The sequence below is a fragment of the Pimephales promelas genome, chromosome 1 (genome assembly GCF_988280905.1).
Source record: "Pimephales promelas chromosome 1, fPimPro1.hap1.1, whole genome shotgun sequence".
In the NCBI taxonomy this organism is placed as follows: Eukaryota; Metazoa; Chordata; class Actinopteri; order Cypriniformes; family Leuciscidae; genus Pimephales; species Pimephales promelas.
This window is the reverse complement of record NC_142769.1, coordinates 45,361,453-45,376,508: the sequence shown is the minus strand read 5'-3', so window position 1 is coordinate 45,376,508 and position 15,056 is coordinate 45,361,453. Positions and strand designations below refer to the sequence as shown.

Here is a 15,056-nt window from a genome sequence, read left to right as displayed (position 1 = left end):
AAAAGTTATCTCAAAAGTAAGCCAAAGGACTAAATTCCTGGCAAGAATATCTAGCCTCTTAGACGGTAAAACCTTAAAAATCTTGGCCGATGCGCTTGTTCAGTGTCATTTTGACTATGCCTGCACATCTTGGTACACAGGTATTACTAAAGGCCTCAAAGACAAGTTACAGATCTGTCAAAATAAATTAATTAGAGTGATCCTTAAGGTGCATCCTAAAACTCATCTTCTTCCAGATCATTTCTCCCGCCTTTGTTGGCTCAGAGTGGAGGAGAGGGTTTCTCAACTTAAACTGTGTTTAGTATATAAGATAAGAAATAATCTGGCACCAAAGTACTTAAGTGATTACTTTTCAAAAATTAGTGATACGCACAACTACTGCACTAGGGGGAGTTCCACAGATTATAGGCCTTGTCGTTTTAAGAGCTGTGTGGGAAAGTATTCTTTCCTATACTCTGCAGCTGTCTTGTGGAATGGTTTACCATCAAACATTAAACTGTTGAGCTCTTCCTATTATTATTTTAAATTTTCAATAAAAAATTGGTTATTAAACCAATAAAAAAAATAAAATAAAAATAAAAAATAAAAAGAAATGAAATAGAAAGGCATGTAGTAGTAGGAATATTGTAATTGACTGCTTGTTTATCTGGGAATCTGACACTTTTTCGTTCTTTTTATTGTGCTCTTAACTGTTTTTTGTGTGTGTGTTTGTATTTTGTATGCCCTCTTTCTCTACTGTTTTAAATGTTATTTTGTCTATGTACCGTTTCTCGTCTTCCATGAAGGACCACAATGGAAACAAGCACTTGAGCTTTCTTGTGTTTTTATCCTTTTGAACACTTCATGTTGATTGTTGTTCAATAAAGTTTTCAATCAATCAATCAATCAAACAGTAATGGGGAAAAATATATTTATATTTAATGGCTTTTGCGTTCAATCGGAATACCTTTGCGTATGGTGCTGTGTGCCCTCAAGAAACTTTGCATTTCAACATTCGTGACAAATTTTATGGGTGAACTGTCCTTTTAAAAACATTTAACACGCTTTAAGAAATATTCTCTTGAAAAATGGAAACATCTCTTTTTTTATTCAATTTTTAACAACTCAATGCAAGCGGTTTTTGCTTAATTAGAGGGGAAAATTTGTAAAATTTTAAATCTTTGCCATTATAAACAGTAGTTTATATAGAAAATAAAAATATATTTCAAGTACATTAGAAAATGTATTTATTTTTATAGGCCTACATCATTACAAAAACGTTCAACAAGGTTGGAACAAAATGACATACATAAATACCCTAATAAACAAGGCGATTGTATAGCAGTGTCTGTAGATTCATCCTGCTTTAAATACAGTAAATATAATCTTCAACTCTATTCGGTTTCATTTTCTATTGTACTATTTGCAGTATATGCTGACATAACTACGAGAGAATTCAAAGTTAATGCTACTGATCAGAAGAGTTAGAGTAAAAACACCGAGTTATTCACTCAAAATTTCCCCAAAATAATACTTGCCTTATTTGCATAGAGCATCTAGAATTTTCCCCTGTAGTTGCTAAGATGCAGTCAAATGATGAGATGTCAGCGAGTTCACATTTCTCTAAACGTCACATACATCGTCCTTGGATTTTAAAGAGGCAGATGAAGCGAGTAATGGGAACACGTCCAGCGGCGCACAGGTTTGCTGACCCTCCCGATGACTGGTAGCTTGTGGGCGTAGGCACGAGGTGGGAGGGAATTAAGAGGCGGAGTTGGAGTAAAGCTCGTCTGGAAGCGGCGTCCCTGACAGCGTCGTCCCATCTGCCGCCCGCCTATGATGAAAGTGAATGCCGGAGGTCCAGCCTGAGGCGGCGGAAAACGGGCTTTAGGGAAAATATCTCGGGATTGGCTGGTTGAACGTCCTGGACGTGATGAGGATGACCTGGAACGTGAGACGGAAGATGAGGAGGAGGAAGAGCGGGTAAGAGATCTGCAAACACGGGACAAAAAGAGACCACCGGTGAGAAAATGCCTTTTGACCTTTTAAACCTTCGTTAAACAATTTTAAGCGTTTTAAATGACAAGACTGGCTAAAGTAGTGTTGGTTAGTATAACTTAAATGGTTAGTTAAGCCAAAAATGAAAATTCTGTTATTAATTACTTACTCTCATGTCGTTCCAAACCCTTAAGACTTCCGTTCATCTTCGGAAATCAAATGAATAGTTTTTGATGAAATCTGAGAGCTTTCTGTGTCCCTCCATTGACAGCTACGTCATTGCAACTTCCAAGACCAAGAAAGGTAGTAAAATCATCATTAAAATAGTCCATGTGACTACAGGGATTTAAACTTAAAGGGATAGTTCATTTTGAAATTAATTTTTGATATGTTTTAGTTTACCTCAAGGGCAACCAAGATGTTGGTGTCTTTGTTTTCACAGTATTTTCAATTTTGATATTTTTAGGTCAAACCATTCATATAATGGAGGTCTATGGTCACCACCTCAAAGAGCATGCAGAGATAAATCCAAATTAATCCTAAGACACGAACTGAGACTGCGTGGTGATCTGAGGGCGCGGGTGCATTGGTCTGCGGAAGCGATCTCTCTCGCGCGTATCTCCGGCCGGAAGTGATCTCTCTCGCGCGTACGTCACTCATTGTTTACACAGAGATACACCGAAGCGCCCGGGCCCTCAGATCACTTGGACGAGGCTGTGATTACAAGAGGTAAAAACTATATAAATACTGTTTGTTTTCTCACACAAACTGCTTGTTTCGTGTCTTAGGCCATCAATGTGTACTTACATTTACAAGTCATTAAATCATGTTTAATTTGGACTTCTCTGTGCATGCTCTTTGAGGTGGTGACCATAGACCTCCATTATATGACTGACAGACAAGAACGGTTTGACCTAAAAATATCAAAATTGAAACTACTGCGGAAACAAAGACACCTACATCTTGGATGCCCTTGAGGTAAGATAAAACATACCAAAAATTCATTTCAAAGTGAACTATCCCTTTAATGTTATCAAGCGATATGAATATTTTTTGTGCGCAAAAAAACCTAAAATAACGACTTTATTAAACAATTTGTATTCTTCTCTTTATTCTTTACTCTTCCATGTCATCTCCTACACTGTTGACAGACACAGAGCAGCGCTTCTGGGTTCTACGTCAGAACGTCGGCTCATTATTGGCTAGCTCCCGTGTCAGCGTCACACACAAAAAGTATTCTCATCGCTTCATAATATTAAGGTTGAACCACTGTAGTCACATGGACTATTTTAACTTACTTTACCACATTTACCACCTTTCTGGGCTTTGAAAGTTGCAATGACGCAACTGTAAATGGAGGGACAGAAAGCTCTCCGATTTCCCCATTTTTTCTTCATTTGTGTTCCCGAAGTAGAACGAAGGTCTTACGGGTTTGGAACGACACGAGGGTGAGAAATTAATGACAGAATTTACATTTTTGGGTGAATTAACCATTTAAGGCAAGACTTAAAGGTCAAAAGGTCATCAGAGTGCAACAGCACTTGCCCACTTTTTCAGTGGTCTTGGTTCCGGAAGAACTTTTCCCATTACTTTTCCCCAAATGGATTTAAAAAAGAAAGAAGTCTTCGTTTCAGTAACGAGGGGAATCACAATCTTACAAACTTTGATTTGAAGCGATATCAGAAAAAGGTAAAAGACTGTTTACTAAATATTTTTAACAAGGGAAAGGACTACAATCCCATGATGCACTGCGAATGACAAATCAAATCAAAAAGGAGGGAGATGTGTACATTTGATTTAAAGATGTTGATATAAATAGGTAGGGAGACTGACTTATGACATCTTTTGGTGCTTGTGCGACTCTCTGATTGGTGGATATTTATTTGCAGAATCATGGGTAGTGTAGTTTTCCACCAGGAATTCTACTGCATATACAGATTAACAACCTTGTAGCACACATTAGGTCTATTTTTAAAGGTTTATAAGTTAAAAAGTTCGCCATGGAACAAATGAATAGGAGTTTTACTTCCAGAACCTGACTGTTGCACTCAAGTGGTTTGACTCGTACCTCCCCGGGGCGGTGGCAGCCAGGCTGGGTGGTTGTGGTTCCGTACGTGGGCTTCCATCTTGCCGTGGGCTTATGTTCATACTGGCCGTGAGTTGGGGCATTTTGCGTGTACTCTCGAGATTAGGGGCAACACTCGCTGGCTCTTTCCTGCCCTCTAGCGGTTGGCAGGGACCTGCAGGTGGGGCGCCAGCTAGTGGCGGGTCAGTGCTGAAGCGTACAGCCAGACTGTCTCCAAAAAAAGAGTAAAGTTCACAGTACATGGCAGGAAGAGATACAGGAGTCCACTCTTCCCATGGGCAGCCAGCTCCACCTGCTTGTAGATGACTTGCAATGCCGAGAGGAGGTTCAGAAAGGGGTTCAGGCGGTGGGCTGAGGCCAGGTGAGCTTTCTCTGAACCCCACAGCCCCTGAGGCAGTGGCCGGGAGAGCAGCAGCGCCTCCTTCTGTTGCTACGGTCAAACTGAGTGCCTTCATCTTCAGCAAACGTTCTACCGCCACCTTCAGGCAGGAGATATAGTGGTCAATTGAGGTTTAGATGAGAGACATTATGGTCGGGCTAATAGACTGTTCTTTAGAAGATAGGGCTGCATAATTAATCAAGATTTCGATATGACTTCTACAGGCTGTAATTTAATGAAATAAATATATATGAGCTGCTTGTTTCAGAGTGAAGCGCGGCACTGTGTTCTTTTACATGCAAGCAGCTCATTAATCTAGTGTTCTCAGTGTCTTACAGGGGTTTGGTTTGCACAAAACCTCCATCTTTGCAAGCGCGGAGTTTGTTTGGGTCGATTATAATGTGCATTTGGATATACAAAATGGGCCAACCATCTTCCCAAATTTGCAATAATAGACTGTTGTTAACAAAAGAGAAGCTTTAAGAGATCCCCATGCTTTTCCAGCAAAATAAAAGCTTAATGTAGAAATTTAGACAATTATGAAATAAATATTAGTATTGTCATTTTAGATTACAAAATAATTTAAAAAAATTATATACATTATAAAAATTATATAAAATATATATATATATATATATTTTTTTTTTTCCTGAAATATTTTTTTTTTGTATTTCACAGCGACACATTACAATAGTAATATTTCTTGTTTCATATTTTAATTTAGTGGTAATAATAATACATATATTATTTCACAGTAAAATTCTTATGTTGATATTTAATCATTTAAGCCAATGTATGTAATGTAATTTCATTTAATAAAAATAATAATGAGTAAAATTCTATTTATTATATATTTACATGTTTTAAAAGAAAATAACAAAATGTTTCGGCTTCATCTTGTACTTAATTACTATATAAAATTTTAAAAATGGCCAAATTGTGCAGCCCTAATAGAAGGTGTCATGGAGACTGCATTTCAAAATATAACTTTCAAAATATGTACTTGAATAAATCAATGAATGTATATCAACATCCTGAAAAGAAACATGTGCACCATAGTCAATGTCTAAAGTATTTTACTCACCAGAATGGCTCCGTAGACTTTGTGGCCGTCTGCTTTTACCTGAGCGTTAGACACAGAGTAATCATCTAACACAGCTTGTAAATTCGACCAGTAAGCAGGGAGGTGAGGATACAGCACACGTTCAACGGCCTGTGGCAAACACACACAAACAGTATGACCTTTAGGAGTAAGAAGTGTATTTGCGGGTGTTGTGCTGTCTGCGGTTTACCTTCCAGCCGAGAGCATGCAGACCCACTACAGCGCCGTAGTGGGAACAGAGAGGTCGAACTGGGTCAGAAAGAACTTTCTGCAGAGACAGAAGGATCTGATGGTACAGCCCACTCACAAGATCACCATGTGTCCTACGAGTCAACATGGGGATAACCACCAGTCAAACCACTTTTATGAAATTAAAATATATTTTACTGTAGGATGCTCAAGAAATACCAGAAAATATGGCTGAGTAGAAGGGCTGCGTAGTCTCTCAGGGTCCAGTGATCATTGAGGGGGTTGATGGAGGCAGCCAGAGGCTCCAGGATGCAGTACATGACACTAGACACCAGACTTCGCACATACGAGCCCAGATACAGGTACGGGTTCTGCACCAAACTCTTCACCATGTGTAATAGCCTGTTTAACTGGTCCAGATCATGACTTACCGACTTTACCTAAGAAAGAGAGAGAATCATAGGCCCTGTTTACACCTGGAATTAAGATCGATCGGATCACAAGTAGACGACGGAGACATTCCCGTTTACACATGGTGTTTTAATCCGTCTCTTTTGTCCACTTACAACCTGATTTCTTCGAGGGGAGTGTCTATGGGTGGGTAAATATATGGCCTTTTTCAGATATGGGCGAATGAGTTTTCTACTAACTCTGGAAGTGGTCAAAAGTGAACAGGGCCATAGATTGTAATATGGTTCAAATAGCCAGTGGTCATGTAACAGGATTCAGCGATTACAAAAAAGGCATTATTACACAAGGTAAAAATGAATTAATGCATTTTTACATCCTGGACAAAACGTACCCCACTGATGACGTAAACGAAGTAAGGCAGGAGGGCAGCGATCTTTGAATTGGACTGGAGGTCTAGCAAAGCCACCTGATGGACAAAGTAAAACATTATTATACTAGCATAGCATAGCAAAACAAAACATCTCAGTATCAGCTGTGCTCTGATGTGTATTTTAATGGTTTAAATAAAATAACTACAGTAAAATACAAGTGTCTGTAAGATGTTTTTTATTAAATATGATTACAATTTAAAATAACTTGTTTTCCATTTTAATATATTTATTCCTGTGATGCAAAGCTGAATTTTCAGCATCATTACTCCAGTCTTCAGTGTCACCTGACCCTTCAGTAATAATTCTAATAAGCAGATTTAATGCTCACAAAACATTTCTAACCAATGAATTAAAAAAAAAAATTACAGACCCCAAACTTTTAAAAGGTACCTTCATGAGATGTGGGTCCTCTCCTAAAATGGCTCGCGTTATTTGTTGGTAATACTTCAGGAGATCCTCTGATAGAGACTGAACCGCAGTGGGCACTAACAAGAAACAAGCTGTTATGTTATAATAAAACCAACATGGGATAGACCTGAGAGATTATTAATTTAAGATTTACAGTATGTTATTTTGATGATGTGATGTGAAATGGTTAGTGCCTTTTTAACTAGATTCACTGTATTTTGTAGTGTATAATGGTTTTGTTTATATCAGGGAATTTTAAATAAATGTATTATAATTGATTCGTTACAATAAATTCAAATAAAAGGAGTTTCACTATATATAAAAAGCGCAGACCTGATATAAATTAGACTGACAGCAATTCAAATATTTTGAGGTTTACCTGTGCCTTGAGATTCAAGATTGCCTTTCCCATCAAGATATGACACATTCACTGCCGATGAGACAAAACAGACTACATGAATCTTTTGAAAAACTGCAGGATCACATATCTCAGTAAATTTCACTAATGCTACCCGCTTTACCTCGAACCAGCGTTTCTGCACAGCCTTTAGGGATGTTGGTAGCAAGCGCCAACTCCACCAGATTTACCTCACGATCCTCTACAAAGAAAAGCTCTCCTTCCTTAAGTGGACGGAACGGTAAGGCGTCTTGTGCACCGTAGCCGCAAACTGTCTGTAATATGGAGAGCAACATTACACTTATATTACAGTGCATCAAACAACACCATAATGCACATTGACAATAAAAACTAATTCAATGAGATACCTCAGTATTGCTCCAACGTAGCGCTCTATTGAAGTCTTCCACGCATAGTTTCCTTCTCTTTGCATGTCTCATAAACTGTGAGCTGTTCTGTAGAGGGACAAACAGATGAAAATGTACAGACTTGTGTTGCAGAATACTTTAGAGGAATAAAAAAGACATGCATGCAAAACACCAACAAAAGCTTAAGTTGAAAACATGTGACCATGTCACATTTTAGAGACAACACAGCTTTAAAGCAATGGATGGATGTATAACACACGAAAAGCATTGATGTTGATGTCAAATAACAGTCATAAAAGCTTCAGATGGAAACTTTCTTAAACAACAGCAAATATCAGAATTGCTTCATATGAATAATCAGACACGTGCATCATGTATGGACACGATCTGCAACTGCAAATGACTAACGTCATCATGTAAGTGGAAAAACTTGCATGGAACAAAAAGCTTTATGCATGTAAATGTATCATGAACCCCAAGATGAAAACATGGACTGATATGCGACCTGTGCTGCCTCTCGGAGTCGGTAACACACATCCTCAGCCAGCAGAGCTGCCACCTCTTCGCTCAGCTCCACTCCGGTGCTCTCGGCCATCAGTTTGATGGATTCCCGGGGCACCTCGGCGAAGCGCCGTTCCTCCGCCATCTTCCCCCTTAGAGAGATCACCAAATAAATACGCTGTGAAGTAACGTTACAGTAAAGGTTTAGAGCTAAAGCGTGGCTAGCTATGCTGCCTTAGCACACTTGTATGGGGCTAGAAATCACGCACCGTACCTTCTTATTGGCAATTTGTGATGTATTAGTTCATACATACAAAGTACTTTCTCTTTTACTAGCGTTATGTGCCTAAATTAGCACAAGCTAGCAGCTAAGCTCTTCAGAATGTTTATGTACAACAACACACTGGTGGTGAACTTGAAGGAAGCGCCTGATTGGCCGTGAGTTTCACGCATGCGCACGCATTCTTACGACCGCAGGCGATTTTGATTCAACGTAGCAACCGAGTCTTTTGAATCGGTTCAGTAAAGACCCCTTTTTGCAGATTGCATTTTCTGCTAGGTTGACAACGACGAGCTGGTGCTGAGGTGGTCCACGGTAACGTACAATTTACGAAATAATATTTTGAAATAAGTTTTAAATTTGTCATGGACGCTTTTTTCTTAAGACTGCTCAGAAATTTGAATCGTTAATTCCAGTCAGCAAATTTCCTTTTGGCATAAATTTGCCTCAAAAAACCGTGTGGCCCAGATTAGATCGTGTTAGACAGCACACTTCCTTTTTAGCTAAGAATTAAACCAAAACGTCACTCAGTCATACTGACCCAAATAATAAAAATTTGGTTTAATCAGTCTCTGAGAAAACAGACATCTTTAAAGGGGTTCTGTGCACCAAAGCTAAAACCTTCATTCTCACTGAACGGTAGAAATACCTAAAAAAAAAATTAAATACTTCTTAGCTTCTATAATCCCTACCTAAACCATCATAGTACTTTTCTATGTTCAGACAAAAGCTTCAAATTTGTCACATTTCTAGAAAAGACAAAAGCACAACAAATCCTTTTAGGAAGTTTTATTGAGATAAAGATGCCGTTACCAACATAACTTAAGTCACTTATTTTTAAAATCACTTAAAAACATTCATAGTCAAATCCATCATATATACACATAAAATAAGTCTTAGTTACAGACTTAGTTCAGTCTGTCAATAAATGGCCTCTGAAGTACAAGACAGACTTTAAGATAAAAAGCAAACACTTGAGAAGTCTCAAAAGCAGTTAAAAGTGGCAAAAAGACTGTACACTTACTAATAAAAACTAGTTAAATATAAATTTAGCACAGTAGTCAGTCAAGTTTATAGTGGTTAACTTCTGGGATCCCACCACAGGATTCACATTAGAGCATCTTGAGGACCAGCATTGCTAGCTTTCTCCAACATCTGGAGCCTGAGGGCCAGAGGTAGCAGCAGGTCATTCAGATGTTGGCTGCTGAAGGTGAACGCATTGTTGGCCACCGCTTCCACGGACGGAGGCGTGATCGGACCAGAGCCGTCGGGGAACACCGGCGAGGCCAAAGCAGATGGAGGCGGAGATGGAGATGAACACATGTCCGAGTCTGGCGAAATCGATCCTCCGTTAGGCATCTGATGAGGCCAGGATGTGCGGTTCAAGTTGACTCCTTTGATTGTATTGGGAAGCCCGTGCTGGAACCGGCAACGGGTGCCATACAGACAGAAACCAAAAGCGCTAAAGGTGCGACAGAGGGCACCGCGAGGCTTCCACTCTTGGGATTGTGACGGAGACGGCCAGGTTCGCTCTTCCTCCCTACTGTCTGATTCAGAGCCACCCTCGACATGAAGAAAGTGGCATCTAGTGCCAAAAGGGCAAACCCCGAACGCACGATAGGTACGGCACGGTACGTTCCTGCGCCGGGGACGGACGGGCCTTTGCTCTTTAAGGTTGTGCACAAACAGACATCGCGTACCATAAACGCAGTAGCCGGCGGTGTGGTAGGTACGACACAGCTCGGTTTTGTATTTGGGATGGCGGGAGGGAACGTGGAGATCATGAAGGCCGTGGGCAAACTGGCAGCGTTCGGCATACTTGCAGGTACCCGTCTCAGCATAGCGGCTGCACAGTTCGGTCTTGTAGCGGGTGGAGCAGAGCCACGGGGTAATCGGAGGGGATGATGGAGACTCAACCAGGGGAAGCAAAGCCTCAGCAAGAGACTGGCTCCCTTGCCCTAAACCCTCTGCCTCAGGGAAAAAAGCCTCATTCAGGCCTTCAGTAGGGAACAGGAACAGGTCATCTTGACTGGTCTGGAATGAGGAAAGGATATTCTTTAAAGTGATTCACCATATCAAACATTCAGTCATATGAGCACACTTATTTTAATGGTCCCTTTAACATAGTCTGTTGTATACAAATAACGTTGCACCAACAGGTCTACCAACTCTGAGTGTGTTCGTAGAAGTTGACATCTAGTTACAAAGTCACATAGTAGAGTGTTGGAGGAGTAGTTCACTTTAAAAAAAAAAACTTTTGCTGATAATTTACTCACCCCCATGTCATCCAAGATGTCTTTCTTTCAGTCGAAAAGTAAAAGTTTTTTTTTTTTAATGAAACGCTCCAGGATTTTCTCCATATAATGGACTTCAATGGGAACCAAACGGTTCAAGGTCCAAATGAGAGCTTCAGTGCAGCTTCAAAGGGCTTTAAACACCAGCCAATGAATACGGGTCTTATCTAGGACCCTTAAAAGTCAAGACTCAAAATAATTGTTCATTTTGACGAATGAGTTTGAACAGGAGAGTCACAAACGCTTATCACAGAACAGAGCAAGGCGAGCGTTTGTGCTTATGAAACTAGTCTGCAACTTTAATTTATTTTTTAAACGAATTATCATTTCATTTGACAAGACCCTTATTCACCATCTGATGTCGTTTAAAGCCCTTTGAAGCTGCACTGAAACTCATTTGGACCTTGAACCATTTGGTTCCCATTGAAGTCCATTATATGGAGAAAATCCTGGAATGCTTCAAAAACCCTTAATTTCTTTTCGACTGAAGAAAGAAAGACATCTTGGATGACATGGGGATGAGACGAGTACATTATCAGCAAAAGTTTTTTTTTTTACAAAAAAAAGTGAACTCCTTTAAGTCTAGAGTTAGTTGACATATATATTTCAAGGGGACCATTCAAATAAAGTGTTACCACGTTTTAACTAGAAGGTGTAATAATCATTTCAGTGACTCCTATTACAGTTACTCATAGCATTTGGTTATGTGAAAAACATTTTAGTCAAATCAAAACAAGTGGTGCCATGCATGAATCTTAAAGCAAGACAAAAATAAACTTACCTCAAACATTGCTGTGCGTTTTTGGACTGCTTTACAAAACTCAACGGCAGATTAATAAAACGAGGGCTGTGTCGTTCAAAAAGTGACGTTCAAGCAACCAAAACACCTGATCTAACTCCGGAAAACCCTCGAGTCCTTTACTTTAACCCAGGTGGAAGACGCGGACTGACTGGCAAGTCCCACGCAGCGACAACTGTTCGGCCTTTGGTTTTAAAGCCGGATTCCGTGCCATTTAAAATGTGATTCACCTGTGAAGCGTGAACATTCGAATCAGCCAATCAGGTTTGACGTAGGCGGCCGTCAATCTAATTTGGAAGCGATGATGCTATGTTTTGAATTTGATCAAATTTGGGATATCGCCGTTGACTCGTAGCCATAGGATTTACTGGAATAAACATTTGACAAGGAGCTTGTTAGCCGACTTCAAAGAGCAAACTCGGAATATACAAGTATGCCCATCCTGTATCAATTACCGCATCACACCTCGAGCGTTTGTCTGTGAGTCTTTGTGTTATGCTTATTGTGAGGCTTTAGATGAGGATGTACATTTACAGTCCGCACACAATAAGCAATCGAGCATTACAATCTTAAATATCCCACTGAACTGACTTGAAATGGATACAATAAAAGAAAATAACAACAATACATTTAATAGGAGATATTTAAAAATAAAAAACATTTAAAAAAAATCCATTTGCTTAATAAAAGTTATAAACAGTATATTTACATTGAAAAAATAATAGATTTTTATATATAATTATCAATTATATTTTATATCGTTTTTGAGGAAATATGCATTTTCAACATTTTTTTATTTTTGCAGCTTGGACGAAGCTTGCTGATGCCAAACCAGTATTTGTCCATAGCAGGCACACCGTAACTTTAACTTTTCTCACTGTAGTTTCGTCTGTTTAATTTGTTACTTGAGGTTCTGAATTATAGACTGTTTGGACCTGGGTGAGTACGGATCCACACTTACCAGAAAAAGACCATCCGGGGACTTTTGGCATACTCTTTTCGTCATACAATGCTTTTAGACACACTTAATGTAATCTCACACTATTTAGGATGGATAGTATGACCATTGGGACGCAGGGAATTTTTCTTAAAATTGAAGCTTGTAAAAAATTGTAACCAAAAAAAAAAAAGAAAAAAAAAAGGAACTGTTAAATGGACTTGTTTTTCAACATTAACAGAGAACCTGGCCTGCCCAGCAGATTTCGTATCGATTACGATATCTCATAATTAACTCGTTAATTCTGAAAAACGAGTAGATTTTGTTTCCTCAAGGGAATGCAATATGCTTACGTACAGATGACCTTTAATTCTCCCTTAGAAATATAGGCTCCGTTTCACAGACAGGATTTAGGCCTTAGTTCAAATTTGGGCATTTAAGCTTTTATAAATGTGCTTTGGTAAAAAAAAAAAAAAAAAAAAAAAAAAAAACATTTTTGGTGTGAATAAGAGACAAAAACAGTGCACTGACAAACTGCTTTCAGTTAAAACAGCTCAAACAAATATTTTGGACTAGACTTAATCCTTGTCAGTGAAACCAGGGGGATTGTAAAAATATACAAATATTAAATGTTGTTGTTGTAGTTTTTATTCTGAAAGGTAGGTAGGTGTGTGTGTGTTATGGTTTCCCCATTCAACATGTAGAACCAGCCCTGTTTCCACTACATCAAGAGGTTTCAATTAAGGATTATCAGCTGCTTCAAGTCCCTGTTGGTCCTGACCCATCTCTTGTCTCCAACAAGCTGGATCATCATCAAATATGCCAGAAATATTGTGGCGGAGTGGCAGAATAAAACAAAGACAGACACTCAAAAAAAATTCACAGATGTCACTTTAAGATAAATAATAGATAATAAATGTACATGTGTGTGTGTGTGTGTGTGTGTGTGTCTGCTCTTACTCTCAGGGTCTTGTGGATGATTTCCGAAGAGCTTCCGTCACGCATTCAGCGTGAGACTCACACTTGACCCTTTTCACACTCTCACGCCACACATCCATTTTCTCACGCAGAGAAAAATTGTGAAGCAAAGGTCTTTGGACACTGACACCGACAGACAAGACAGAGCTGGTTCTTTTAGATATGAAACAAAATCTCAGCTCTCAGATTCTGCCATTTCTATTAAAAAATTAAAAAAATAAATACCGTTTTGGCGTTTTTAAATGTGACAGATCGATGTTGGCCTCAGTTTAAATGGCACGGGAACCGATCATCTCTCTTTGCTAGCCTAGTTAGTAGTAAATAAACATGAATGATCAATAGCTAGGCCTATGCTGAAAGATACAGTTGCCTACAACTTACCGATATTGCCAATCAGTGTTTGTGTTATAAAGTCACAATTGCGAGATGTAAACTGGAAATTGTGAGAAAAAAAGTAAGAATTGTGACATAAAAAGTCACACTTCTGTTATTTTTTTCTCAGAATTGCTGCTTTCTACTTTCTTATCTCGCAATTCTGACTTTATATCTCGCAATTCTGACTTCATATCATGCAATTCTGACTTCATATCTTGCAATTCTGACTTCATATCATGCAATTCTGACTTCATATCTTGCAATTCTGACTTTATATCTCGCAATTCTGACTTTATTTCACGCAATTCTGACTTCATATCTTGCAATTCTGACTTTATATCTCGCAATTCTGACTTTATTTCACGCAATTCTGACTTTATATCTTGCAATTCTGACTTTATATCTTGCAATTCTGACTTTATATCTTGCAATTCTGACTTTATATCTCGCAATTCTGACTTTATATCTCGCAATTCTGACTTTATATCTCGCAATTCTGACTTTATATCTTGCAATTCTGACTTTATATCTCGCAATTCTGACTTTATTTCACGCAATTCTGACTTTATATCTCGCAATTCTGACTTCATATCACGCAATTCTGACTTCATATCACGCAATTCTGACTTCATATCTTGCAATTCTGACTTTATTTCACGCAATTCTGACTTTATATCTCGCAATTCTGACTTTATATCTCGCAATTCTGACTTTATATCACGCAATTCTGACTTTATATCTCGCAATTCTGACTTTATATCTCGCAATTCTGACTTTATATCTCGCAATTCTGACTTTATTTCACGCAATTCTGACTTTATTTCACGCAATTCTGAGTTTATATCACGCAATTCTGACTTATATCTCGCAATTCTGACTTTATATCTCGCAATTCTGACTTTATATCTCGCAATTCTGACTTTATTTCACGCAATTCTGACTTTATATCTCGCAATTCTGACTTTATATCTCGCAATTCTGACTTTATATCTCGCAATTCTGACTTTATTTCACGCAATTCTGACTTTATATCTCGCAATTCTGACTTTATATCTCGCAATTCTGACTTTATATCTCGCAATTCTGACTTTATATCTCGCAATTCTGACTTTATTTCACGCAATTCTGACTTTATTTCACGCAA

At 38.7% G+C, this 15,056-nt stretch overlaps 2 protein-coding genes across 4 annotated transcripts; both read right to left on the bottom strand.

Annotated features, from left to right (window-relative positions):
• Positions 1–1,209: 1,209 nt before the first annotated feature.
• taf6l (TAF6-like RNA polymerase II, p300/CBP-associated factor (PCAF)-associated factor) lies at positions 1,210–8,687 on the bottom strand. Of its 3 annotated transcripts, none has more exons than XM_089130231.1 (12): positions 8,524–8,687; positions 8,254–8,401; positions 7,749–7,835; positions 7,505–7,655; positions 7,363–7,413; positions 6,966–7,060; positions 6,536–6,610; positions 5,953–6,173; positions 5,735–5,867; positions 5,527–5,655; positions 4,046–4,542; positions 1,210–1,923 (listed from the first exon to the last, which is right to left on the bottom strand). In XM_089130231.1, the coding sequence occupies exons 1-12, from the start codon at positions 8,559–8,561 to the stop codon at positions 1,632–1,634; spliced, it is 1,917 nt and encodes a 638-aa protein (XP_088986357.1). In that variant the 5' UTR covers positions 8,562–8,687; the 3' UTR covers positions 1,210–1,631. The 3 variants fall into 3 exon arrangements, with proteins under 3 accessions (XP_088986357.1, XP_088986355.1, XP_088986354.1); XM_089130229.1 differs by having other exon boundaries at positions 1,210–1,971; positions 8,254–8,427; positions 8,524–8,686; XM_089130228.1 differs by having other exon boundaries at positions 1,210–1,971; positions 8,524–8,686.
• A 616-nt stretch (positions 8,688–9,303) lies between these two features.
• cth1 (cysteine three histidine 1) lies at positions 9,304–11,811 on the bottom strand. The gene is made up of 2 exons (XM_039659094.2): positions 11,605–11,811; positions 9,304–10,563 (listed from the first exon to the last, which is right to left on the bottom strand). The coding sequence occupies exons 1-2, from the start codon at positions 11,611–11,613 to the stop codon at positions 9,637–9,639; spliced, it is 936 nt and encodes a 311-aa protein (XP_039515028.1). The 5' UTR covers positions 11,614–11,811; the 3' UTR covers positions 9,304–9,636.
• Positions 11,812–15,056: the final 3,245 nt, after the last annotated feature.

Bases quoted from the DNA above. Each gene is read 5' to 3' on its own strand.
- taf6l (XM_089130228.1), bottom strand. From the start codon at position 8,561: ATGTATGAACTAATACATCACAAATTGCCAATAAGAAG. The intron at 7,414-7,504 runs GTAAAGCGGGTA...TCTCATCGGCAG, and splicing joins TGCAGAAACGCTGGTTCGAG to TGAATGTGTCATATCTTGAT. The intron at 5,656-5,734 runs GTAAACCGCAGA...TGTTTGCCACAG, and splicing joins TGCATGCTCTCGGCTGGAAG to GCCGTTGAACGTGTGCTGTA.